This window comes from Thermobia domestica, chromosome 12 (genome assembly GCF_964235325.1).
Source record: "Thermobia domestica chromosome 12, izTheDome1.hap1.1, whole genome shotgun sequence".
In the NCBI taxonomy this organism is placed as follows: domain Eukaryota; kingdom Metazoa; phylum Arthropoda; class Insecta; order Zygentoma; family Lepismatidae; genus Thermobia; species Thermobia domestica.
This window is the reverse complement of record NC_137465.1, coordinates 100,517,061-100,543,162: the sequence shown is the minus strand read 5'-3', so window position 1 is coordinate 100,543,162 and position 26,102 is coordinate 100,517,061. Positions and strand designations below refer to the sequence as shown.

Below are 26,102 nucleotides of genomic sequence, written 5' to 3'. Positions count from 1 at the left end.
AGTAATTGAATAATAGATATTAATTAAGATATTTTCATTGCTATTTGTTGTTTAAGTGTGTTGAAACTTTTGCTACATCGAGACTCCGTTGTTTCGGAATATTTAAATTTCAATACAACATTTTCAACGGATATGAGTATCACTGTCTCGAACCCCGGAAATTGAAATTCATGTCTCTTCAGAAGGGGTTTGTTAAGTGTTTTCTTGTTCGCTCACTGGTAGAACGCAAGATTGCAAATCGTCAGGTCTTGAGTTCGAATCCTACAGAGTTTTTTCTTTATTAGTAGAACTACACAAAAATATAATACAAGCAGTGATTGCACAAAACTATGTATTCCAAACTAACATCGGTCGCTTTCGATCATTTTTAACTATCTCCTGCCTCACCGCTCTCTTAGGAGTGCTAGGCGGGTCTTACGCTAACTGAAATCAGACCTTGGTCTTATACTAGGGCATGAGAACTGTCATCGATCTTAGAAACACCGAAAACTATGCATCGATATTAGTTGCAAAACTATGCAACTAATATCGGCCATTTTCAATTACTCTTACATGTCATCATCTCCCTTCAGTAATACTAATGGAGGCTAAATTTTGATTAAACTTCATCCGAAGTGACTATCCATTTCAGCGATCCCGAAAAGTACGAATTCGACACTCATATCGGCTGTTTTAGATCATTTTTATGTCTCCCCCCTCTAACTTCCCCATAAATGTACTAGGGAGTCTCACTTCAACAGTACTCTTTTCCAGACTGTAAGTACTATGTGTACACTCCGCATCAAAAAAATTGCGACAGCTAAGGCCAAGCAGTTAGGCCACCCAATATACACCTTATCCCATAATCGTGTCAGGTAAACAGACCCCCTCTCTCTCCTTCTTTCTTCTCTCCCATACTAAAATTAGCTAACAACATGAGCGCAATTCTAATTTCAAACTACACATGTATTAGTTTCGATAAAATGAAATAACAAAACCAAGACGAAACAAGATTCATAAGTTGATGTAGGGAGAAACTGAAACACACATAATGGAAAATTGAAACCAATGGATTTCTATTACACAGAAATTCAGAAATGAGCCAGAGAGAGAGAGATTGAGAGAAAGGAGACGAGAGGGAAAGAAGAAAGAGAAAAGGGAGAACAGATAAAACTCTGGAATTCAAACGTAGTAAGAAAAGAACCTAACATTATAAAGTTCCGTTTCCAGAAATCCAACAGTAATATAGAAATAACGTTTTTTTTTTTTTTTTTTTTTTTTTTACATATTTTCAATACTATTCGAATATATAGAGGATGCTTTAAACATTCATTATGTCACTTTCATAATGGATAGCATACTTAATTTCCAGTAGAACTGTATATCTCAGAGACACATCTATGATAATGAAAAGTTTAACATACATGCTTTGTTTCCGTATGGTTCGATTGCAAATTCGGTAGTGTTCATTGGACGTACTGATTCAAAATACATTCTAATACACCCAGTAGATAGCGTTACGTTCTTTTACAGGGAAGGAAATAAAAATCACCAGTTAGGAACAGGGTTTTTCGTTCATAAACGTATATTACCAGCAATTAAACGGGTTGAATTTGTTACTGACAGACTTTCTTTTATTACTCTTAAGGGACGGTGGTGTGATATTATTGTTCTAAATGTATATGCCCCAACTGAAGATAAGGATGACGATATAAAAGACAGTTTTTACGAAGAAGTGGAACGGATATTTGACCAACTCCCGCGATACCATATGAAAATTCTATTAGGGGATTTCAATGCGAAGGTAGGACGAGAGGATATTTTCAAACCGATTATAGGGAACGAAAGTCTGCATAAGGAAAGCAATGACAACGGTGTTAGACTCGTGAACTTTGCAACATCCAAAAACCTAATCGTGAAGAGTACAAAATTCCCACATCGCGACGGTCATAAATACACTTGGACATCACCAAACGGGAAAACACATAATCAAATTGATCACGTTTTAGTAGATAGAAGAAGGAAATTTAGCATAATTGATGTCCGGTCGTTTAGAGGGGCTGATTGTGACACTGACCACTACCTGGTAGCAGCGATAATACGAGAGAGGTTATCGTTGAATAAGGGTAATATTCATTGTCCGAAAACGGAGAGATTCAATTTAAAGAAATTAGAAGAAAGCCAGGTAAGAGAGGAATACCAGATTGAAGTTTCGAATAGATTTTCGGCTTTAGAAGATTCGGAGTGCACTAGTGTTGAGGATACCTGGATTGAAATTAGAGATAGCATTAAAATTTCAGCAAAAGAAAAACTGGGACACGCGGAAATACGTAGGAACAAACCATGGTTCGATCAGGAATGCATAAAACTAGCAGAGAAGAGAAAACAGGCAAAATTACGCTGGCTACAAAATCCGAATGAAATGACTACACAAAATTTCGCAGATATCAGGCGGGAAACTTCCAAAACTTTTAGAACAAAAAAACGCGATTTTCTGAAAGCTAAAATTAAGGAACTTGAAGATAATTGTAAAAATATAAACAACGGGACATGTATAAGGGAATCAACGAATTTAAGAAAGGCTATCAACCTCGTGCTTATATATTAAAGAAATCTGACGGTACAGTTCTCACTGACACGGATAGCATCTTAAACAGATGGAAAGATTTCTTTGACGATTTGCTTAACACGCAACAAAAAACTAGTGTTCGTGGAGAAAAGGAGATACACACCGCAGAACCGTATATTCCAGAACCCAACCGAATAGAAGTAGAAACCGCTATAAAGAAATTAAAGAAACACAAATCTCCGGGTGTAGATGAAATTCCAGCTGAGTTAATTTTAGCTGGAGGCGAAAAATTGTGGAACAAGATACACAAACTCATCTCCTTATCTGGAACAAGGAAGAATTGCCACAAGAGTGGAAAGAATCAATCATTGTTCCAATCCACAAGAAAGGCGACAAAACTGACTGTAATAATTATCGAGGCATTTCTCTTCTGTCATCATCCTATAAAATCCTTTCAAATATTCTGTTAGCAAGACTGACCCCATACGCAGATGAAATTATCGGAGATTATCAGTGCGGATTTAGACGAAATCGATCAACTATCGACCAAATATTTACCATTCGGCAAATACTCGAAAAAAAGTGGGAATACAATACCCCGGTACATCAACTATTTATTGATTTTAGAAAGGCGTACGACTCGGTTCGGAGAGAAACATTATACAACGTTCTTGCAGAACTTGGAATACCGAGAAAGCTAATTAGATTAATTAAGATATGTTTAAATGAATCCCAAAGTAAAGTCCGGGTAGGAAAACTTTTGTCCACGAGCTTTCACGTCGAAAATGGCCTGAAACAAGGAGATGCGTTGTCGCCATTATTATTTAACTTCGTTTTGGAATACGCTATAAGGAAAATCAAAGATAGCAACCAGGGCTTACAGTTGAACGGTATTCACCAGGTTATGGCATATGCTGATGATGTAAATTTAAGAGGAGATGATAGGAGAACAATAGAAAGAAATGCAGAGATCTTATTAAACGCTGGCAGGGACATGGGTTTAGAAGTAAATGCAGAGAAAACTAAATACATGGAAGTGCGTCGGGACCGGAATACAGCAAATTATGGATGCGTTAAAATACTAAATAATACTTTTGATAAAGTGGATACTTTCAAATATCTAGGATCAATATTAACAGAGGAAAATCATATTCATGGAGAAATTAAATGTCGACTAAAAGCAGCGAATTCGTGTTACTATTCGGTTCAAAATCTCATATCGTCGCGAATTCTGTCGAGGAATTTGAAACTTAAAATATACAAAACGATAATCATGCCTGTAGTTCTGTATGGCTGCGAAACATGGTCACTTACTCTGAGGGAAGAACATAGACTGAAAGTATTTGAGAACAAGATCCTGAGACAAATATTCGGACCCGAGAGGAACGGGAATGGGGAATGGCGGAAACTTCATAACGAGGAACTACATAATTTATATGGTTTACCCAACATTCTTAGGGTCGTCAAGTCTAGGAGGCTTAGATGGGCGGGTCATGTAGCTAGAATGGAAGAAAGTAGAGACGCTTTCAAAGTCTTGACTGGAAGGCCAATCGGAAAACGACCATTAGGAAGACCTACGCGCAGATGGCAGGACAATATTAAGATGGATCTCGCAGAGATTGGAATACAGAGTAGAAACTGGATGCAGTTAGCTAAGGATAGAAGTCAGTGGAGAGCTTTTGTGAACGCGGCATTGAATCTCCGGGTTCCATAGGCCATAGAGTTAGTTAGTTAGTTAGTTTAGATAGCGTTGGTCATATCCTCCACTTCAGACCACTAACGCAAACTGAACAAAAAGAAAAGAAACGAAAAGAAAAAGAAAAAACAATGAGAAAATTGAAGAGTGCTATTTTATTGCTAAATTTCTATCAGAAATACCCTATATTAAAAGTCCAAACTGTATCGCAATGAAAAGTTGCAAATGTTTCAAAGAAGAAGTTTATGTTCCTCATAGATGTAGCATGTTTCGAATTTCAACGTGAACAAAACACACTGAATTATAGGATGGAAACAAATTTTCTGTCCAACTAGTATAAATAAAATTTTGTTTTCAAATAACCAAAGAGGTTACTATTTTCTAGTCTTTTCCGAAGTTGTGTCTGTTCCAAACACCCAACATTGATTTAATCTCTTCCGGATATAACGCAATTTGCACAGATAGAATGAACACGCTAAGAGCTCAAACGGATCATCGTATCAGTCGGATGATGTTGGTTAGGTTATAGATCACCACTGGGTCGAGGATTCAAATCCGTAGTGACCCGGTAATTCGACTGAGACTCGGTAACCCAGACGATAAAAAATAGATTTTTCTTATTCTCTTGCGTTTAAACAGTATTTTTGTCAGGGATGACCAGGACTGGTTATGTTATCCCCAGAGCACGAAAAACGCGACGCCGAAGTTCCCAATTAATTAGATTCTCCAAACGAGGTATATCGCGCTCTTGCTCCGTCTTAACTTTAGAACATGAAGTGTGTGTGGAGGGAAAGAGAGAGAGGGGGAGAAGTGAAAGATGCAAAGACAGGATAGGAAAACCTCAAGAAAGAGCGAGGGGGAGGCGAATATAAATATGAAACATACTTATCATTGTAGTGTGTGATGTAGAACGCACACACTGTTGACTCGAATTATCGCCAGTGATGCTTTGTAAGTTCTCCATCAGAAGATAAATCTCTGTTTGCAGCCATTACTTTATGCGAAAAAATCATACCACCTGATGGGGAATCGAACCAAGATTTTCCATTTTGAAGTCTAGCACCCTACCACTACACCACCGATTGCTATAGCCAAACTTTGTTTAACAAATGGTGTAGTGTTTCTTTCTGAGAACGATAACACGAAAAGTGTATACTGCAGATCAATGATGTCTTTGGAATGTCCTGGTAATTTCCTTGCCCCTTCACAACCTAAATTCGTAAATCGTTTCTATCATGATACAGGTGTTTGCTTCCAAATTCTTACGTATTGCTTATCCAGTATGATAAGTCGATTCTTCACAATCACTTTGTAAAATAATTAACCCTGGCGTGAACAAGACTTGAACCCATGTTAGATAGCTGCATTATTCATAAGGCCATTACGTTACACCTACACTATCATGCCACCCGAAATTATAAGCCAAATATTTACTTACTTTGGAACGAACCGGCTTCTTCCTGTAACGTTATTTGCACCACAGTGCACAACGAAATTCATTTATTCGACGGCCTAGAGAAAAATTAGTGCTACTAATAAAGGAAAAACATACAACCCAGGAGAAAATAAATAAAGCACATTTTGCAGTAATTTCGCCGTGCAAGTTCGAAAGTACGTTAATAATAATAATAATAATAATAATAATAATCCATATTATAAAATTGAAAGTAACTATATTTGTGGCTCTTATCCTCTTGAACCACCCAACCGATCTCGATCAAATTTTATAATATGGATTGATAAGGTTTGGGCCTGGGAAGCTTTTTTATCATTTCATTTTAACGGTAGAACTTAGAGGGAGAAGGAGGGCAGGAGGATTGATTTATAAAAATGAATAAAACGTAATAATTTTTGAACCTCCAAACCAATGTCTATTAAAATTTCAACATAGATAAGTTTCGGATCTGGGACGACTTTTATCATTTCAATTTGAAGGTGGGACGTAGGGGCCGGAGAGAGGAAGAAATATAGGGGAAACTGTTGTACCATGGAACACTTCTTGCGTTTTCCAAGATATAATCTTACCAACAGATATTTCTGCAATTCTATTGCAGTGCATTTAAACTTGGATGTTTTCTGAATGAAATTGTGTCATTATTTAAGTTTTTATTTCCGTTCTTCGTTATGTTTTTAAGCTTTCAAAAATTCCCAAGAAAGTGTTCCATGGTACAAATGCTCATGTACCTTGGAACACAGCCTCATGTACCTTGAAACATATATTTCTAATATGGTAATTCACAGAAATAAAGTCACAAATAAGTATTCTAAGATTTATTTTGTACATCCAGATTTGTTGTTTTTGATATACAGAAGCGTATGAAAGAAAAGAATGGAAATTTTAATACTTACTCTAATCAGGCTTTTACCTTCATATTGAACCTAATGTTAATCGGAAGGTTAACCTTATTTATTTATTGAAAGATTCGTAAGCTTAGCAATAACTAAAGTATGAAAAGGACACTATAACAATATTCTATTTGTTAGTCTATTCTTAAAATCCTTAAGAAAAAAAAAACAAAGAACAAAGGCTCTAAAACAGTTACAAAATTGATCTATGTTGAGCATACTATTTTCTAATTCTTTGCACGTAAAGTAGACAGGCCTATCAGAAGATAACATAAGGAATTACTAAATTAGAAAATATTGACTTATTCGTGGAAACGGTCTCGGCCTGCGTACTTATGTACCTCAATGTTGCTCAATTATACGAACCAAATCCACTTGAAACCAGAATTGTTCAGACATTCTACTGGAGCCTATTGGCCGAACGGGTGGTAGCAGTTCCACTATATCAGATGCATTCACTTCAGACTGTCCTGCAAACTCTTCATAAAATTTATTTACAGTAAATGAAATATGATTAAATAACTTGATTTTAAATTCGTTGTAATTAGATTCAACTGAACAAATCTTTCCTGCATAAAATTCAATGCTTCGTTTTTTCTTAAACTGCACCAACACATAGTCATCCGGATTGACATTATGACTTCAATGCTTTCGTCTAATTCAACTTCTGTGTTCATCAGCTCTGCAAGCATAACATCACTATCATAATTTTCATACAGGCTTATGTTCTCAGTTTCTTCATCAGATGTTTCGAAACTAATTTTTCTATTGGATTTGTTCTTTCCTTTTCTTTGATGTTCTTGCTTCTTATTTCCTTTCTGTGTGGCTCTGTGCTCTTTCTTATCTTTCAATTCTTGCTTTGCAAGTGTGTTTCTTACTACTCTACTTCTACCTGTGGGAGTCTTTCTTCGACATTTTGTACTTTACAGAGTTTGTGCTTTCTGGTTTGAATGTATTTCCTCTTTAAAGACTGATGTAGAAGGCAAAACTTGCAAGAGTTGCACAATGCAACAGAGTGTTGTCCTTTTCACATATATCATTTAGATGACAATCCGGCCGATGGCCTCTTAGTGAAGCTGGTAAAAAGTCTAACTCCAAGAAAATGATAGTACCTATAGGATAAATCCCTGAACAACGAAAACCACTGGTGATATTTGATATGCTAAAGGACGCGCGAATAAATAATTCCCAACACTTCGGCCACAGCATAAATATCAAAATGTTTCCCCAGATTATTATGTAAACATTCTTCCACAGTTTGGTTATAAAAAAAACATTTAAAAGGACCGTAAACAGCCACATCCAGTGATTGTAGTCCTGAAGTATGCGAATGGGGAGTCAGCATGACAACCTTAGCTTCAGCAGTCATCTCAACAGCCTCGAGAGATAAGTGCGTTTCATGGTTATCGATATCGCCATTGGCCACATTTGTTATGTATGTAGTTAATCTCTCCTCTCCGTCCTCACATTTCACACTATACTCAAATGTTTCTTCCTCTGACTGTCTAAAATATTTCAGATGTCGGGATAAAATAGCTAAAGACACTTGGTAAACTTTGCAAACTTCACGAATGGAAATACGCTTCCAGGCTCGGAAATGACTGCTTTAATTGTGTTCTTGATTGAATTTGGGTTAATGGCAAGCCTTTTCTTTCCTATCTTGCCTCTTGGCATTTCGATTCCTGCAACGATAATAAAAGAATGTTCAAAAATACACTTGACAACGAGTTCATGTACCTTGGAACATGTTCCAAGGTACAAGATGTGTTTCTGTTTCATGGTACAAGAGGCTGTAGACAATTACTAAAATGCCGCAATAATGATAACGCTACATTCAGCGTAGAAAAACAAGTCACAAAAATGCTCACCTAATCCCCCTGAACTAATAGATTATTACAGATTATACAAACAACAAACAGTAATGGCACTAAAAAACAATATTTCAATTTCTAAATAGTTCGTTTTATCCCTGAAAAAAACAATTTCACATTCATAAATCACATATGCTTCTGAGCACAACGAAAGCTATGTTGGGACTGTCTGATAATGTCAAAGCATCATATGGTTCATTGAATCACCACAAGATAGTATAGCAACTCAGAAACATGCGAGTGTTCCAAGGTACACTATGCTCAAGGTACAACAGTTTCCCCTATATGTAAAAAAATGAAAATGAAAGTGACTGTTCTTGTGACTTCAGCACTCTTGAACCACCGAACGATCTCGATTAAATGTTCAACATAGATGAGGTTCAGGCCTAAGATAGTATTTATCTTGTTACTTTGATGATATAACTTAGGGTTGAGGGGAGGGAGGGGTTAAAAAGAATGAATAAAACATGATAACTCGTAAAACAAAGGATCAATCTCGATCAAATTTTTAACATAGGTGAGGTTCGGACTAGAGATGGTTTTAATCATTTCTCTTTGACGGGAGAACTTGCGGAGAGGCATGGAAGAGGGAGATATATAAAAATCAATGACTCTTTAAACACCAAACCAATCTCGATCAAATTTTCAACCTAGATGAAATTCGAACCTGAGACGGTTTCTGTCATATCACCTTGACGGTATAACTTAAGAGATGGGAAGGGGGAGCGACATTTAAAAAAGAACAAAAAAATGACCTGTATTAGTGGCGAATCTATAATTTTTGGGGTCGCTGAGATTAACAGTGACACATCTCATGCTGGTTAAATCCAAATTCAGCCCCGCAACTAGGAGGAGGAGGACACATATAAAAATGATTGAAATAAATAATATCAGTTTCGAATTCATCGTTTTTAGGATCGCTGAGATGAACAATGCCACTACAGATGCCGTGTCCCATAACATAGGGTGGGAAGAGGATATATAAAACTCATCGAAAATGACCGATATCAAACAGCGCTTTAGTAATACTTAACAGTCGGTAATTGATAATAATAATAATAATAATAATAATAATAATAATAATAATAATAATAATAATAATAATAATAATAATAATAATAATAATAATAATAATAATAATGTTGTTAGGGTCGTGAAGTCTAGGAGGCTTAGGTGGGCGGGTCATGTAGCTTTCAAAGTCTTGACAGGAAGACCAATCGGAAAACGACCATTAGGAAGACCTAGGCGCTGATGGGAGGAAAATATTAAGATGGATCTCACAGAGATTGGAATACAAAGTAGAAACTGGATGCAGTTAGCTAAGGATAGAAGTCAGTGAAGAGCTTTTGTGAACGCGGTATTGAACCTCCGGGTTCCATAGGCCATAGAGTTAGTTAGTTAGTTAATAATAATAATAATAATAATAATAATAATAATAATAATAATAATAATAATAACAATAATAATAATAATAATAATAATAATAATAATAATAATAGACAACTATACTGTGAAGGTGAACATTTTTCAGTATTATTATTATTATTATTATTATTATCGTACTTTTGAACTTGCACGGTGAAATTACTGCAAAATATATTTTATATCTCCATTTTTTCCTGGATTGTTTGTTTCTTCTTTATTAGTGAGCACTAATTTCTCTCTAGGCCGTCGAATAAATGAATTTCGTTGTGCACTGTGGTGCAAATAACGTTACAAGGAGAAGCCGGTTCGTTCCAAAGTAAGTAAATATTTGGCTTGTAATTTCGGGTGATAGTGTAGGGGTAACGTAATGGCCTTATGAATAATACAGCTATCTAACATGGGTTCAAGTCCTGTTCACGCCAGAGTTAATTTTTTTGCGAAGTGATTGTGAAGAATCGACTTATCATACTGGACAAGCAATACGTAAGAATTTGGAAGCAAACACCTGTATCATGATAGAAACGATGTACGAATGTTGATTGCGAAAGGGCAAGGGTAGGGATGCACGCGAGACGAGACGAGACGAGAAACGGAAAAGTCTCGTCTCGTCTCGCAGCCTCAAATGTTGGTCTTGTCTCGTCTCGCAAATGTGAAGCCTCGTCTCGCGTCTCGCATAAAATTTTGAGTCTCATCTCGCGTCTCGCGCGAGACTTTCTCGCATGATCTCGCACTCTCGCATATATTCTGGGTCAAAATTTTGCAATGTGTTATTCTATGGCTGTTAATGAATGTTAATGAATGATGTGATATTCTGTCCGAAGGCAGGTATTTGACCTAAAAGTCCCTTGGCAAGATGAATCCATGGTGGTTTGCTATTGGTTTCCATGGGATGAATGTTCATAACATTCTGAGGATCGGAACCTAGAGTTCAACATGGTTTCCGAACTTGTGTCCCCTCGGCTCCAAATTAAAAGAAAAGTTGTGCCGGAATTTAAATGCAGGATCATTAATTTTCCTCAAATTAATAGCATAATTTACAGCAAAACCAGCATAAATTGTTACTGGATCCAACATTGTTTTCTAGCTTAGAGGTTTCCAGCAATATTTTCCAGTATGCCATGCGGGCACATTTTTGCCCCGAAAAAAAATTCGCCAATGTAATTAGGATATAAAGAATATAACGTTTCCGTATATGTTTTTCTGAACTCATTGAACCAAACCCGGATCATTTTACTATATCTATATGTAAATTGCTTCGTCTCTATTTAACAGGATTTCAACCTTGTCTTTGCCTGCTTCTAGTCCGAGGAATGCTCTAACGTCACAATATCCAAAATTAACACGGATTGTTCCCTTAGAATAGGTTTGAACTTTCTTTTCAGAAAGGTTAAACTCTCTAACATTAAATTTGTGGAAGCAGCAGAGAAAATATAATAATACGTTACTTGTGTAGAACAGTCCTGCCTTCTATTGTCGCCTATCTCCCTTTACACCAACCACCAAGGAATAACATTACTTGTGTCAACGGACTTATGGATAACGCAATATGTTAACAATTGCGAGAATCCAAATATCCAGCAAACTATGCTTGATACGAAAAAAAGCTTTCTGGATTAATTTCCAGATCATACAGTTGAACTAACTGCACTATTGCCAGAATTCGCATTTTATCAACTTTCGCTTTCAACTTATGTAGTGTTGCCAGATCTAGAAAATAAATTTACTGACAGATATAGGACCATTCCTACTATCTCCACCAAACCTATAGGGCCATCCTACCAAACCAGTGTTTGAATTAAACTTCAGAACTAGAGGGGGATGTTTTGATAAACATATGGAAAGAAAATACTTATTCCATGTAAAAATATCATGTTATTTCTGCGAGCCGGGCCGGGGATAAACTTTGACGAGAGGGGATTTCCCCGCCATCCCCCAACATTAATCAGTAGTAGTAATGTGAAAAGACAGAAACAACAGAAATATCACATTTCGAAGCAATAGGGAGTCTTATTCGCTTTTCAGATGAAAAACAGAAGTTTATGTATTCGTGTGCGCCAGCGTGTATGTGTTTGTGTCGCAAAATAAAGTCTTAAATCGATGCTGTAATAAATGTCCAATTTACAAAGTTTTTCTTTTTTAATGATATTTTGAAACTAAAGAAGCCTTTAATTGTGAAAATCAACCTTGAATAATAATAAATCTCATAAAATGTCTATTGCCCCAATCACTTTTTTGTTCCTGGAGGCATCAACGCTCAACTTAGAAAACTCAATATATGTAAAATCAGTAAATAAACAATTAAATGTAACTCATAAATGTTGCGAGACTGCGAGAAGTCTCGCGAGACTTCTCGTGCAAGACTTAACGGAGTCTCCTCTAGCGTCTCGTCTCGCATGGTTTAGTTTCGTCTCGAGTCTCGCATAAAATTTTCAGCCTCGTCTCGCAAATGCGAGACGAGACGAGACTTCTCGCGTCTCGTGTGCATCCCTAGGCAAGGGAATTACCAGGACATTCCAAAGACATCATTGATCTGCAGTATACACTTTTCGTGTTATCGTTCTCAGAAAGAAACACTACACCATTTGTTAAACAAAGTTTGGCTATAGCAATCGGTGGTGTAGTGGTAGGGTGCTAGACTTCAAAATGGAAAATCTTGGTTCGATTCCCCATCAGGTGGTATGATTTTTTCGCATAAAGTAATGGCTGCAAACAGAGATTTATCTTCTGATGGAGAACTTACAAAGCATCACTGGCGATAATTCGAGTCAACAGTGTGTGCGTTCTACATCACACACTACAATGATAAGTATGTTTCATATTTATATTCGCCTCCCCCTCGCTCTTTCTTGAGGTTTTCCTATCCTGTCTTTGCATCTTTCACTTCTCCCCCTCTCTCTCTTTCCCTCCACACACACTTCATGTTCTAAAGTTAAGACGGAGCAAGAGCGCGATATACCTCGTTTGGAGAATCTAATTAACTGGGAACTTCGGCGTTGCGTTTTTCGTGCTCTGGGGATAACATAACCAGTCCTGGTCATCCCTGACAAAAATACTGTTTAAACGCAAGAGAATAAGAAAAATCTATTTTTTATCGTCTGGGTTACCGAGTCTCAGTCGAATTACCGGGTCACTACGGATTTGAATCCTCGACCCAGTGGTGATCTATAACCTAACCAACATCATCCGACTGATACGATGATCCGTTTGAGCTCTTAGCGTGTTCATTCTATCTGTGCAAATTACGTTATATCCGGAAGAGATTAAATCAATGTTGGGTGTTTGGAACAGATACAACTTCGGAAAAGACTAGAAAATAGTAACCTCTTTGGTTATTTGAAAACAAAATTTTATTTATACTAGTTGGACAGAAAATTTGTTTCCATCCTATAATTCAGTGTGTTTTGTTCACGTTGAAATTCGAAACATGCTACATCTATGAGGAACATAAACTTCTTCTTTCAAACATTTGCAACTTTTCATTACGATACAGTTTGGACTTTTAATATAGGGTATTTCTGATAGAAATTTAGCAATAAAATTAGCACTCTTCAATTTTCTCATTCTTTTTTCTTTTTCTTTTCGTTCCGTTTTTTTTTTTTTTTTTTTTTTTGTTCAGTTTGCTTTAGTGGTCTGAAAGGGAGGATATGACCAACGCTATCTACTGGGTGTGTTAGAATGTATTTTGAATCAGTACGTCCAATGAAAACTACCGAATTTGCAATCGAACCATACGGAAACAAAGCATGTATGTTAAACTTTTGTCATTATCGTAGATGTGTCTCTGAGATATACAGTTCTACTGGAAATTAAGTATGCTATCCATTATGAAAGTGACATAATGAATGTTTAAAGCATCCTCTATATATTCGAATAGTATTGAAAATATGTAAAAAAAAAAAAAAACGTTATTTCTATATTACTGTTGGATTTCTAGAAACGGAACTTTATAATGTTAGGCTTTTTTCTTACTACGTTTGAATTCCACAGTTTTATCTGTTCTCCCTTTTCTCTTTCTTCTTTTCCTCTCCTCTCCTCTCTCTCTCCCTCTCCCTTTCTGAATTTCTGTGTAATAGATATTCACTGGTTTCAATTTTTCATTGTGTGTGTTCCAGTTTCTCCCTACATCAACCTATGAATCTTGTTTCGTCTCAAGCCCCCGCCAAGTGAACTTTGTGGTGGACAAACACCGTGTGCGTGGGTTTTCTCGGGGTTCTCCCGTTTCCTCCCACTTTCTTCGTTCCATCATTTCATTCATTACTCATCTTCACCGTCTCCTTTAGCCTAACCGGCATAACCGTGGGACGTAAAACTCAAAGATTTCATTTCATTTCATTTTGTTTCGTCTCAGTTTTGTTATTTTATTTTATCGAAACTAATACATGTGTAGTTTGAAATTAGAATTGCGCTCATGTTGTTAGCTAATTTTAGTATGGGAGAGAAGAAAGAAGGAGAGAGAGGGGGTCTCTTGACCTGACGCGGTTATGGGATACGAAGGTGTATATTGGGTGGCCTAACTGCTCGGCGTTAGCTGTCACAATTTTTTGATGCGGAAGGTACAAAATCAGGTTAATATTGCTTCAGGTGTTCCAAAGTTATGCTGGAACACATACACACATTCATACATACGTACATTCTTATACATATAAAGATAATAGAGAGAAAGCGAAAGAGAGAGAGAAAGAGAGGGTGCGGCTAAAACCTTACCACTTCTATATTAAAAGGTATTTTACCGCATTGAACTAAAAACCTATGGGAAGAAGTTCTGCCTTCCTTAATAAACCACAATTTATCTCTTAAAGTTGCTAGCGGTAATGGTGAATTTGCTGTGGAGATGGTTTAGGGGATAGTGAACTCGATGTGTGCAACCACGGTCAGATTTTGAATATTCTATGTTTAAACCTGAATGTTTTTTATACCTTTGACTATATTTCAAGAACGTAAATCCCACGCTGTAATGAGAATACTGAGAAGTAACTACTGTATAACATATAGCTGCAGACAAATACACTGCACACACTTATACATTGCTATTACACAATTTACATAATTTGTATTTAACATTCACATATATACTGACGTTCTTTAATATTCACCACATCTCAGATATTATATTTTAAACATATTAATCACTTATGTCTTCAAACGATTGCATGAATAATGTAAAACTCGTTTATTTGCATGAAATTAATTATTTAACTATTTATGCATTGATGAATACATCATTACATACTAAATAGTTTCTTCTAACCAGGAATAGACTCACAATCGTACAATTAGAATTCCCGCGCCTTTTCACAGAGCTAACATGAATACCCCTACCAAATTTCTTCTGAAGGAATATACCTGAATTTCCAATGCAATTACATTCATATTTATTGTTCCTTCTCCTTTGTCTTCATTCTACAATGGATGCGAAAACTATCTTCGCTGTCTTTCCTTTCATTGGAATTTTTTTTTCACGTATGGAAACGTAGGTGACAAAACCAGCATGAGCTCACACGTATACATAGTTTCAAAGAAATGAAATGGAATCTTTAAGTTTTACGTCCCACGTTTATACCGGTTAGGCTAAAGGAGACGGTGACGATGAGAAATGAATGAAATGGTGGAATGAAGAAAGTGGGAGGAAACGGGAGAACCCCCGAGAAAACCCACGATCATGGTGTTTGTCCACCACAAAGTCCACACAGCGCGAGCGGGGATCGAACCAGGGTCCCAAGCACCGGAAATTAACGCTCTACCACCGAGCTACCACCGAGTATGTTTTGTTATAACAGTGCATTTTAAATCAGTGCATATTTGTACATGGTGCTATCTCAAACAAAATATTTGTATGCTGAGTTGGCAATACTGCTTCACCTATGGCAACACTGTTTGTGGTTTTCGATAGGGCATTTTGTTCTCATTATATTGTGCAACTTTTGTTTTGATTGCTTTAACGGTGTTCAAGATATTTACTTTAAACGTACATAATTCCATGATATAATTTTTTTGAACATTCAAATTTTGAAGCTCAGTAGGTCCTATCCTTCTGGTCCATAGCACCTTAAATTTTGCTCAAGTTCATTTCTCATGATGTTCTATCAGATGTGCTAAGTGGCAATCAGATTTTAGCGACAACTTGTGGAACCCTCCTGTGTAAGTATAATCTGTGAGGCACTTTTGCAGGTATGCACAAATTTAGTTTAACATTGTTCTTATGTTAGTTCCCTACAAAGTGAAAATGAAAAACCTTTCGTTACAAATTATTGACATAATGAAATCTGTAGCGTACAAAAGTGCTCAGTCAATTTTGTGATACAAACTATACTGCAGAAATATGTTACAAACATGATCAAATTTTTAGGCAAGACAAATATGTTCACTTTAATAAAACATAAAACTCATAGTTGCAAATCGCATAGGCAAGCAATCAGCAGCAAATAATATCATAGACAATATAAATTTTAGACAGCATATTTATTTTGAATCATTATTTGGCGAAATTCACAGTCGTAAGAAAATATAAGATAGGCCTTGGTTCAGATACATACGAAAATATACTAAGTAACTTTTCAATCCAATACTATAAATACACTATGATGGCTTAACTTAGCCTATACCGAAAGAAAAGTAGATTCTTTTGTTAAATTTTTAAAAAGAATATACTGCAGCTATGCTCGAAACATTAATAGAGGGTAGTTTGGAAATAATCCCATTATAGAACTTAACAATTTTTATATTAGATTTGCAGATAGATAATTCCGTAACTCACCTATCCAATGTTTTCTCTATTTTTTGGTATATGGCCATTCGATCTGTATTTATTGTTTTCAAATCTTCCTTTGATTTTTGTAAAATAGTTTCACCTTCTTCATTAGTCTTGGGTGAATCTTCACCATCATTTTTGTCGTTTTCTGATAATTCAAAGTCCACCTCAAAACCAACTGTCAGGGCCACAGACTCTGGCACATGAAGTGGAATTTCTAGTCCACATTCTACCTAAGGACAAAATAAGCACAATTTATTCACATTTTGTGAAACAACTAGATTTAGTCGAGTTAACCCTTAAATAATACTTTAAAAATTCAATAAATTAGATTCATTAATTAATTTATCTACACAGGAAATTACAATGATGTAACATTTGTATACAAATTACGAACTCTTGTATTAACTCTCTATTCAAACCGGAAATGGTAGAAATCTATTTCCGGTTTCAACGTTTACCGCCATAGAACAAAAACAGTAAAAGATAGCTTCAAGGGAAACATTTTTTTCAAGGAAAGGAGAAATCGACTCAGCGTCTCAAGATAGCATACTATCACCAGCTACAACGTTCTACTAAAACCGAAAGTGGTTAAAATTTATTAGCAATTTCGTTTTCAATGCTTTTGTCCATAAAACAAAAATGGTAAGAGATATCGAACACCCATTTTTTGACACAAGTTCACCAATCTGAAAATGAGTTTTGTCTCTACTTCTGTGACTTTTATCCCGTTAGAACACTGATTGCATAATGGATAAAACGGATATATATATCGACAATCAGTTTTCAGATATAGACTCAGTACCGCAAGAATATGTCCTCTCTAATTCTAATGTAACTGGAAGCGTAAGCGATAAACGTCAATTAACACTTTCGGTTTCATCATTAATCTTCATAGAGCAAAATCAGTAAGAGATAGTGAGTAATGGCTTTTTGACATGGATTTTGTGTCCGAGGATTTAGTATCTTTAATCTTTTACCTCTATTGCAACCAGTAGTTATAGATATACTATTACTTTGAGTGTTGAATGCGCGTAGTTTAAAAATCTACCATAGTTCCATACTGTGAAATGAAAATCTATTATTATTATTATTATTATTATTTTATTAGCAGCAGTTGTAGTAGTTAGTAGTATACAGGACAGTTTAAAAACTGAATTCTATAATTTCAATTAGAAACTCAATTCTCGAATCACGAGTCATCAATTAACGCAAAGAACTCTAAATTTTTCTTTATACATATATTGCTGCAATTAGACCTCAACCTTAAAATATCGTAATCTGAAAAAAATATTAGAACAAAGGGGGCTACAAAATATCAAGTCATCAATTTGTCACAAGACCAAGAAATCTTCATTCGATGAACGGAGATGCGAACGTTCTATGTGGGTTGATATCTTATTAAATCGCATCTTGTAGCGCATAAAATGAATTTCCAATTGAAATACCTAGTTAGGGGAAGGCCAGGTATTAAAAAGTTGTAAAGTTTAAAGTGAGAAATAAACTCGCAAGAAAATCCGAAGGGAAAATACTTAAATCGTAATAATAAACAGTCAAATACCTCAGTCTGTGTGTCACACTAATCTTAATCATTAAAAGAAAATCACACTAACTAGAAGCACTTAGTTCAGGGGCTTTTCGTAATAGGACATTTTATTTTTTCTTTTCTTTATTTTTTGTAATTATTAATTTTGAATAGCACATATTTGGGGATTCGGTTTTGAAAAATGTGTCGAAGTGGAAAATAACCCTCGAAAAATCCCTTTTTTTGGGAGTTTGGGTGATAGCACATTTTTAATTAATATTTTTATCGAAGAACACACTATTAGCACACTTTTAGGGAGTAGGTTGGAAATCAATTAATTGTGATAGCGGGCTGAGCGTGATTCTGTCCCCAGCCACAAAAGCCCTTTATTTTGGAGCTTTCCGTGATAGCGCATTTTAAAAAAATAATTATTGATTTTGAAAGCACATCTTGAACTGGGTTTTAAAATGTGCCGAAATGATGGGGACCAGCTTTACGTGAGAGCTTTTACCACCAACCAGGGCAGCCTTTCATCCAGCAATCCAAAAAGCTAATTTGCAGGCTATTAGCTGACAACAGAATTTGATACGAGACCCAACACTAACCCCTCCTTCAGAACACACCTAAGAAAAAAGAAATGATTATTTTGAATCCACATCATGCAAGAAATCTACAGCTCCAATCTTCTATTAAAGAGTTGATCAGCTGTGGTATACGTAACAAGTTGTATCGTAAACTGTACTTGTGGAATGAATAAAATGGAATGTACAGAAATGTCAGTGTGGTGAAGACCCTCAATTTTGTGACAATGATATGTATAAAGAGGAATACCAAGATAATTTTTGAAAGTGATGAAAAGTGTTTAATCTGTGCTGAATATGTAATCTGAACTCGATACATTGTTCTTAAATAACTAGCAATAGTTTTGTTTTAACGGTCATTTATCTCTATCCCTTATCAAAGAACTAAAAGCAAAATTGTGCTTTCCAAAAGTAGAAGCAAGCCCGTATCCAGGGGGTCTAGGGCCCCCTAAATTTTCATTGCCCCTCTAAAATTTTCACGGTAGGCTTGCAAATGAACTATAATACGGTGAAAAACTATAATATAGTTGGATCGCCCCCCTAACTTCTACCGTTCCCCCCTACATTTTTGGGCTGGCTACCGGCCTGAGTAGAAGTAAGGCCTGGATATCATTTCTGAGTACACATTTGAATCCTAAACCTTAAGAAACGTGTAGTTTGACACCTCATAATTTAATGTACGCAATATTGATTCTCAAGACGCCATTTCTGACACATTTTGAATATCTTTCTATGTGAACCTTAAACATTTCTATGATTTTTTTTTCAATCTCTAACCTTAAAATCTTTCAAATACACCAGCTACAATTTCTTTTTTTATTATTATTTTCAGGCATTTTGACCGACATCTTATTTTTGGGAATCCTGGCAAAAGTTTGGTTTATTACCACAAATGTTCTATTCTACACCACACAAGGAAGAGATTACGATATTTCCTACACTTGTATCATCAAGTAGCCCACGGGACTTGATATATATATTTACAATTGCTCGCGGACTATACCAGATAATTAAAAAAAAAGTTTGGAAATTTAAGCGTTTATCGAACAGTCATTTATGTCGGTCATTTTTGAACATTTTACTTTTTAACCATGATTTCAGACCTTCTGTCCATGTGGGCTGAATTTGATCTTAAATTGAATCGACAGTTTCACTATTCATCTCAGCAACACCTAAAACAATGTATTCGATAGTAATATCGGTCGGTTTCCTATTAGTTTTACGTCAATTTCTTCCTATTCCTACCTCCAGGATGTCATTCCATTCCGATAAGGACTGAATTTGGACTTAAGCCGTATCGGAAATGTCTCTATTTATCTCAGCGACCCCTAAAACTATGGAGCGGACAGTAATCTCGGTCGATCTCAATTTTTTTTTTACATGTCAGCCCTTTCCACCCCTAGGAATGTCTTGCCCTCACAGTATTATTATTATTTTAAGATTTTATATGTGTACGAAGTGGTGTTGCAAACTCATGCTGCTACATACATGCATACCGTAACAGTACACATACATAGAGGGGGTACATCCATTTTTAAGGAGGTTGGTTTACCAAAACTCCTTTATGTGCATTATCCTGTCTGTCCGTGTGTTCATCCATCCAGGAGACAAAAAGAAACTCAAGAACTATTTGATGGATCTCCATCAATTTTGACCAGGATGTAAAAGGTCAAAAGTTGGAAATCGAGCTCGTAGATGGAGCTGATATTCAAACAGAAAGTGGTACAAATTAAACATTTCAGGTTTCAACTTTGATCAGCATAGAGCAGAAACGGTAATAGATGGTGAGAAGTGTTTTTCTTTCTATAACATTCTAAGAAATGTACCGTATTCCTTAACCCTCTATTCAAAACAACTAATCAAATCATTGGCAGAAAGCAACCACTTCCACTTTTAACGTTAATCACTATACAGTAGAAACGACAGCAGATAGTGAGATGTGGTTTTCTGCAATCAATAAACGCCTCAAGAATATATTTCTTTCCACTCTAACCTTTGCACTAAAATTGGATAAAGTAGAAATCTACTAAAACGTCTGCTTTCAATGTTAGTTGAGAAAATAACAGGAATACAAACAATCTCTCTCGTATGGAGTACACTTGACATTGATATCTGTTATAAGTATATATTAAAATTTATTTTAAAATTGAAAGAACAAAAATATTTCATTGACACAACGAAGTGTATGATACAGCTTCAGAACCTTTTTTCTTCAATATTTGAAATATGTTGTCTGAAAAAAATGTTACTGAATATATGATATTCTTCAAAGAAATTCTTTGATTTCTGTTTAGTATTGCATATTAACTTACAGTGATCGCTGTTCCTTCCGGAAACTCTAGAAACCGTTTCTTTCTGGATAAATGTGCCTCGTGCTTAATCTCTTGATCTCCTATCGATGATAAGGTTATTAAATAAATCAAGACAGTAAGATGAAACCTTGTATCCATGGATGATAGAGGAATCTGGAAATTAAAGAAAGCAAAAATTCAGAGTAAGTTCAAACCAAATCGAAATATACACCTACTGCTGAACAATTAAATCTACTTACATTCTAATGTTTTAAATCAGTGATTCCCAACCTGCCTCCGCTGGCGAAGCATGAAGAGCGAAGAAGTAGGCGTAAACTACATCCGTAATTACAAAGAGGTGTTAAATTAAATATTGAACAAGTACTAACTAACTCTATGGCATATGTAATCCGTAGGTTAAATGCTGCGTTCATAATGGCTATATCTGAACTTCTGTCCTTAGCCAACTAGATCCAGTTTCTACTTTGTATTCCTATTCATACGAGGTCAATCTTAATATTGTCTCCCATCTGCACCTAGGTCTTCTAATGGTCATTTTCCGATTGGATTTCCAGCTAAAACTTTGAAAGCGTTCCTACTTTCTTCCATTCTGTCGACGTGACCTGCCCACCAGAACCTCCTAGATTTGATGAAGCTAACAATATTTGATAAACGGTGTAAACTATGCAGTTCCTCGTTATAAAGTTTCCGCCATTCACCATTCCTGTTTCTCTTGATTTCGAATATTCGTCTCAGGATTTTTTTTCTCAAATACTTTGTCTACGTTCTTCAGTCAGAATAAGTGACCATGTTTCGCAACCACACAGCACATCACAGATGATTATCGTTTTATATATTTTAAGCTTCAAATACCTTGAAAGAATCCGAGACGATAAAAGATTTTGAACTGAATAATAACAGGAATTTCCTTCTTTCAGTTGACAATTAATTTCTTCGTGGATATGCTTTACATCTGTTGTCATTGATCCTAGATATTTGAAAGTATCTACTTTGTCAAAAGTATTATTTGAAATTTTGATCCATTCATAATTTGCAATATTACGATCTCCATGTGTTTAGTTTTCTTTGCATTTACTTCTAAATTCTGTCACTACAACCGTTTAATAAGACCTCTGCATTGCTTTCTATTATTCTCCTAACATGCCCTGTCAGTGGGTATTTAGGATCTTGTTTCGGAAGGAGCTATGCACATCACGTGAATAAGCACTTATATTTTTGCTTTTGGTGCCAACAAATTTTAATGCAGTTTTCCATATAACAAAGTTATTTCGGGGGTGGGGGATTGAGCCCGATACGCCACTGTGCCCTGTTTTATTTACATCTTCAGCATACTCCATGACTTGGTGAATACCATTCAACACTAGGGCCTGTTTGCTATCTTTGATTTTCCTTATAACGTTTCCAGAACGAAGTTGAATAATAATGCCGACAACGCATCTCCCGGCCATTCTCGACATGGAAGCTGGTGAACAAGAATTTTCCTACTCGGGCCTTATTCTAGGATTCATTTAAACATCTTAATTAATCTGACTACCGGTATCTTTTTCGGTATTCCAAATTCTGTAAGAATGTTGAACAATGTTTCCCTCCTAACCGAGTTGTAGTCCTATCTAAAGTAAATAAATAGTTGATGTATCAGAGTATTGTATTATCATTTCTTTTCGAATATTTGATGAATGGTAAAATATCTGGTTTATTGTTCAGCGATTTCATTAAATCCGCACTGATAATCTCCGATAATTTCATTTGCGTATAGGATCAATCTTGCTAACAGGATGTTTGAGATGATTTTATAGGATGTTGACAGAAGTGAAATGCCTCGATATATAAATACGAGATTGATAGCTTTTCTTAAAATCGTTTATGCCATTATTCATGTCCCGAATATTTCTGTTTTTACTATTATCTTCATGTTCATTAATTTTAGCTTTCAAAATTCATGTTTGTTCTAAGTTTTAGAAATTTCCAGCCTGATGTCAGCGAAATTTTGTGCAGTTATATCGTTTTGATTTTGGCAGTTTTGCATGTTTTGTCTTCTGCACTAGTTTAGTGAATTCCTGGTCGAACCATGGTTTGTTACCATATTTCAGCGTGCCCCAATTTTCCTTTTGCTGAAGTTGCTGAACCTAACTCTAACCCAAGTATCTTCAACACTAGTGCACTCCGAAGCTTCTAAAACCAAGAATCTATTCGACACTTCAATCTGGTATTCCTTCTCATCTGGCTCTCCTCTAACTTCTTTAAATTAAACCTCTCCATTTTCAGATGTTATTTCCTTTAATCAACGATGATACCTCTCTTATTACCGCTGCAACATGGTAGTGATCAATGTCACAATAAGCTCCTCCGAACGACCGAACATCATTTATGCTAGACCGTCTTCTTCTATCTATTAAAACGTAATCAATTTGATTTTATGTTTTTTCCATCTGGTGAGGTCTAAGTATATTTATGAACGTCGCGATATGGGAATTTTATACACTTCACATTAAGGTTTTGGATGTTGCAAAGTTCATGATTCTAAATTCGTTGTCATTACTTTCCTTATGCAGGACTTTCATTCCATATAATTGATTTGAAAATATTCTCGCGTAACTACCTTCACATTGAAATCCTTTAATAGAATTTTCACATCGTATCGCAGAAGTTGGGTCAAACACCCGCTCTACTTCATATAAACTGTCTTTTATATCGTCATCTTTATTTTCTCTTGGGTCATATACATTTAAAACAATATCACACCACTGACCCTTAAGATTAATATTTTTTAATTTATAATTTATTAATAAAGGCACAATTCGATTTCTATTCAATAATAATAATAATAATAATAATAATAATAATAATAATAATAATAATAATAATAATAATAATAATAATAATAATAATAATAATAGGTTGGCTACTATACGAATTTAAATTAATAGTATAATACTTAAAGGAAATAACGTTTTGGTGTGCTATGCTGTGTTATTGATAAATTTATGCTATGCTGCAAGTACAGAAAGGTTAGGTTAGGTTAGGTTAGGTTAGGTGTGTTATTTTGCACACAACACCCCATTCTGCTACAAAACAGCTGAGAGACTCGTACACATGTGTGTATAATTTTGTTGCACTGTGAAACCCGGTTTGATTCGTTGTCAGCAAGTTGTTCGAATGAAAACAGATCAACTTGTGTATGAACTTCTACTTCAAATTACAGAGTTATCATGGATTAACAGCACAATTAATCCATTTTAACAATTATAGTTATTTACGTGCTTTTAAGCGTTCTTTTTTGCTCATAAGGAAAAAAGATGAGAAAACATTAATATAACAAAAAACGTACCCAAGCTGTACTAAATGTGATGGTGCGACTTGTCCTTTCTAACAAACTAGTGTTGGCATTTGATGCATTATACACATGATTTCAATATAAGAAATAAATTAAACTAAAGAAACAGAACCGACGCCATTTTTAAGATTTATAGTCTCTAGGTATAGATAATATGTCGAAACACTACTGATAATTTTAAAAATAAGTTGATTATTATGTTCTTGGTGATGATCAAACCGCACTCCTAGTGCAGTTCAGTTCCTAAAGATCATTTTGGGTTGGTGTTTGGCCATAATTGATTTAAAAATTTAAATGATTGTGAATCTTACTTGATACTTAAAATATTTATTACTTAATTACTCCTATCTACATGAACTGGAGTAGACCCTATATGGATTTTTCTATGTGAGTTTTATTAACTTATGAAACTACATCAAACATCTTCGAATATTGTTTCCACACCTTCTTGCCAAGAAATACTAAGACGTTAAACAACATGTAAGATAAACGAGGCAATCAAAAATTGTATACAAATTTAAATTATTTACTGGATTCATAACTAATTACTTACCATTTAGCACAGGAATGAACCAGTTACATTCTTAAGCATCTGCAAACTGTGTACGTTTTGTAGTTATGTTGTTCTGTTATCAACTCCTGAGTCTTTAAGAGTAAAGTACTCACATATCAAAGGAAAGTGTCACATTAACATTTGAATACAAATACAAAAATGAAGAAATAGACGAACATCCAAAACAGGATAAACAAAACTTTCTTGTGTATACTTCAAAATATCCTTTGTCTTGTTAAGTTTTCAGCAGATACAAAGTGCAATGTCCTTAAGTAATTAATATGCTTTGACATTAGTGCTGTTTGGAAATCATTCAAGTTGAGACTGTTTGTATACAACGTCTTTACTAGTACTTTTTGAGGAGGTATGCAACCATGTACAATGATTATTACTTCATCCTCTATCTTTTATCTGCGTGTATGAATATTACCTGCCATGTAGTGTTATTTCTAGGCAGTGAGACGTGTTCTACATGCTCTTGTTCACATAATTTACGTCATAAAATGGCCGGGAATCCCTTGCGCCGTCATTGCACAAATCTGAAAACTGCAAATTTGGATACAGCAGGACAATATCATGCCGTATCACGTCTATGCTCGGTAGTTCGTGCAATATTTAACTCTAAAGCTTGTTTCCCCACGTTTTCGGCAGTCTTTTTGAATCCTTAATACGTAAACGACGTGCTTATCGTCCTATGTTTGTTGAAACTTTTTTTTAAACCTCAGGAATCATCCCTCTTCTTTTGTATATACAACGAATTCAACGCCATACTGGATATGCTCTATTTCTCAATGTGGTTCTCCCACCAAATCTGAGGGTTTGAATGTTGGATGGGGATTTTTTTAGTCTTTTTTGTTAGTGGGTTATGTAGTAAGTGGTAGTGGGTGTAGTGTAGTTAGTGGTGTAGTAAGTTATGAACTTTTTCAATGGAAATCTAATGATTTTTAATAAGGAACTGATCTTGCTCATAGATCACTCTTCGCTTTTTTCGACAAACAACTGTAAACTATTCTAACATTATCTAGAGATATCACATCACTAATATAGCCAAATTATGTAATTCTTTTTGAAAATCTCGCTTGATGTAAGCAAATTAAAGTTTGACCTTAACCCTTTCGAGACATGATCGGGAAAGTGACGCACACGAATGTGTCACTTACTTA

At 35.4% G+C, this 26,102-nt stretch overlaps 1 protein-coding gene across 2 annotated transcripts in view; it reads right to left on the bottom strand.

The window, feature by feature from the left end:
* LOC145665758 (uncharacterized) overlaps positions 1 to 26,102 on the bottom strand; it is a 106,899-nt gene that overhangs the window by 60,049 nt on the left and 20,748 nt on the right. The window contains exons 1-3 of one of the 2 annotated variants that reach the window (XM_081732886.1): positions 24,940 to 25,088; positions 21,053 to 21,205; positions 16,641 to 16,867 (exon numbers count right to left, since the gene is read on the bottom strand). In XM_081732886.1, the coding sequence (XP_081589012.1) occupies positions 16,641 to 16,867; positions 21,053 to 21,205; positions 24,940 to 24,942 (383 nt within the window). In that variant the 5' untranslated portion in view covers positions 24,943 to 25,088. Of the gene's footprint in view, positions 1 to 16,640; positions 16,868 to 21,052; positions 21,206 to 24,939; positions 25,089 to 26,102 lie in introns of those variants that run through there. The other variant, XM_081732887.1, reaches the window with a different exon arrangement.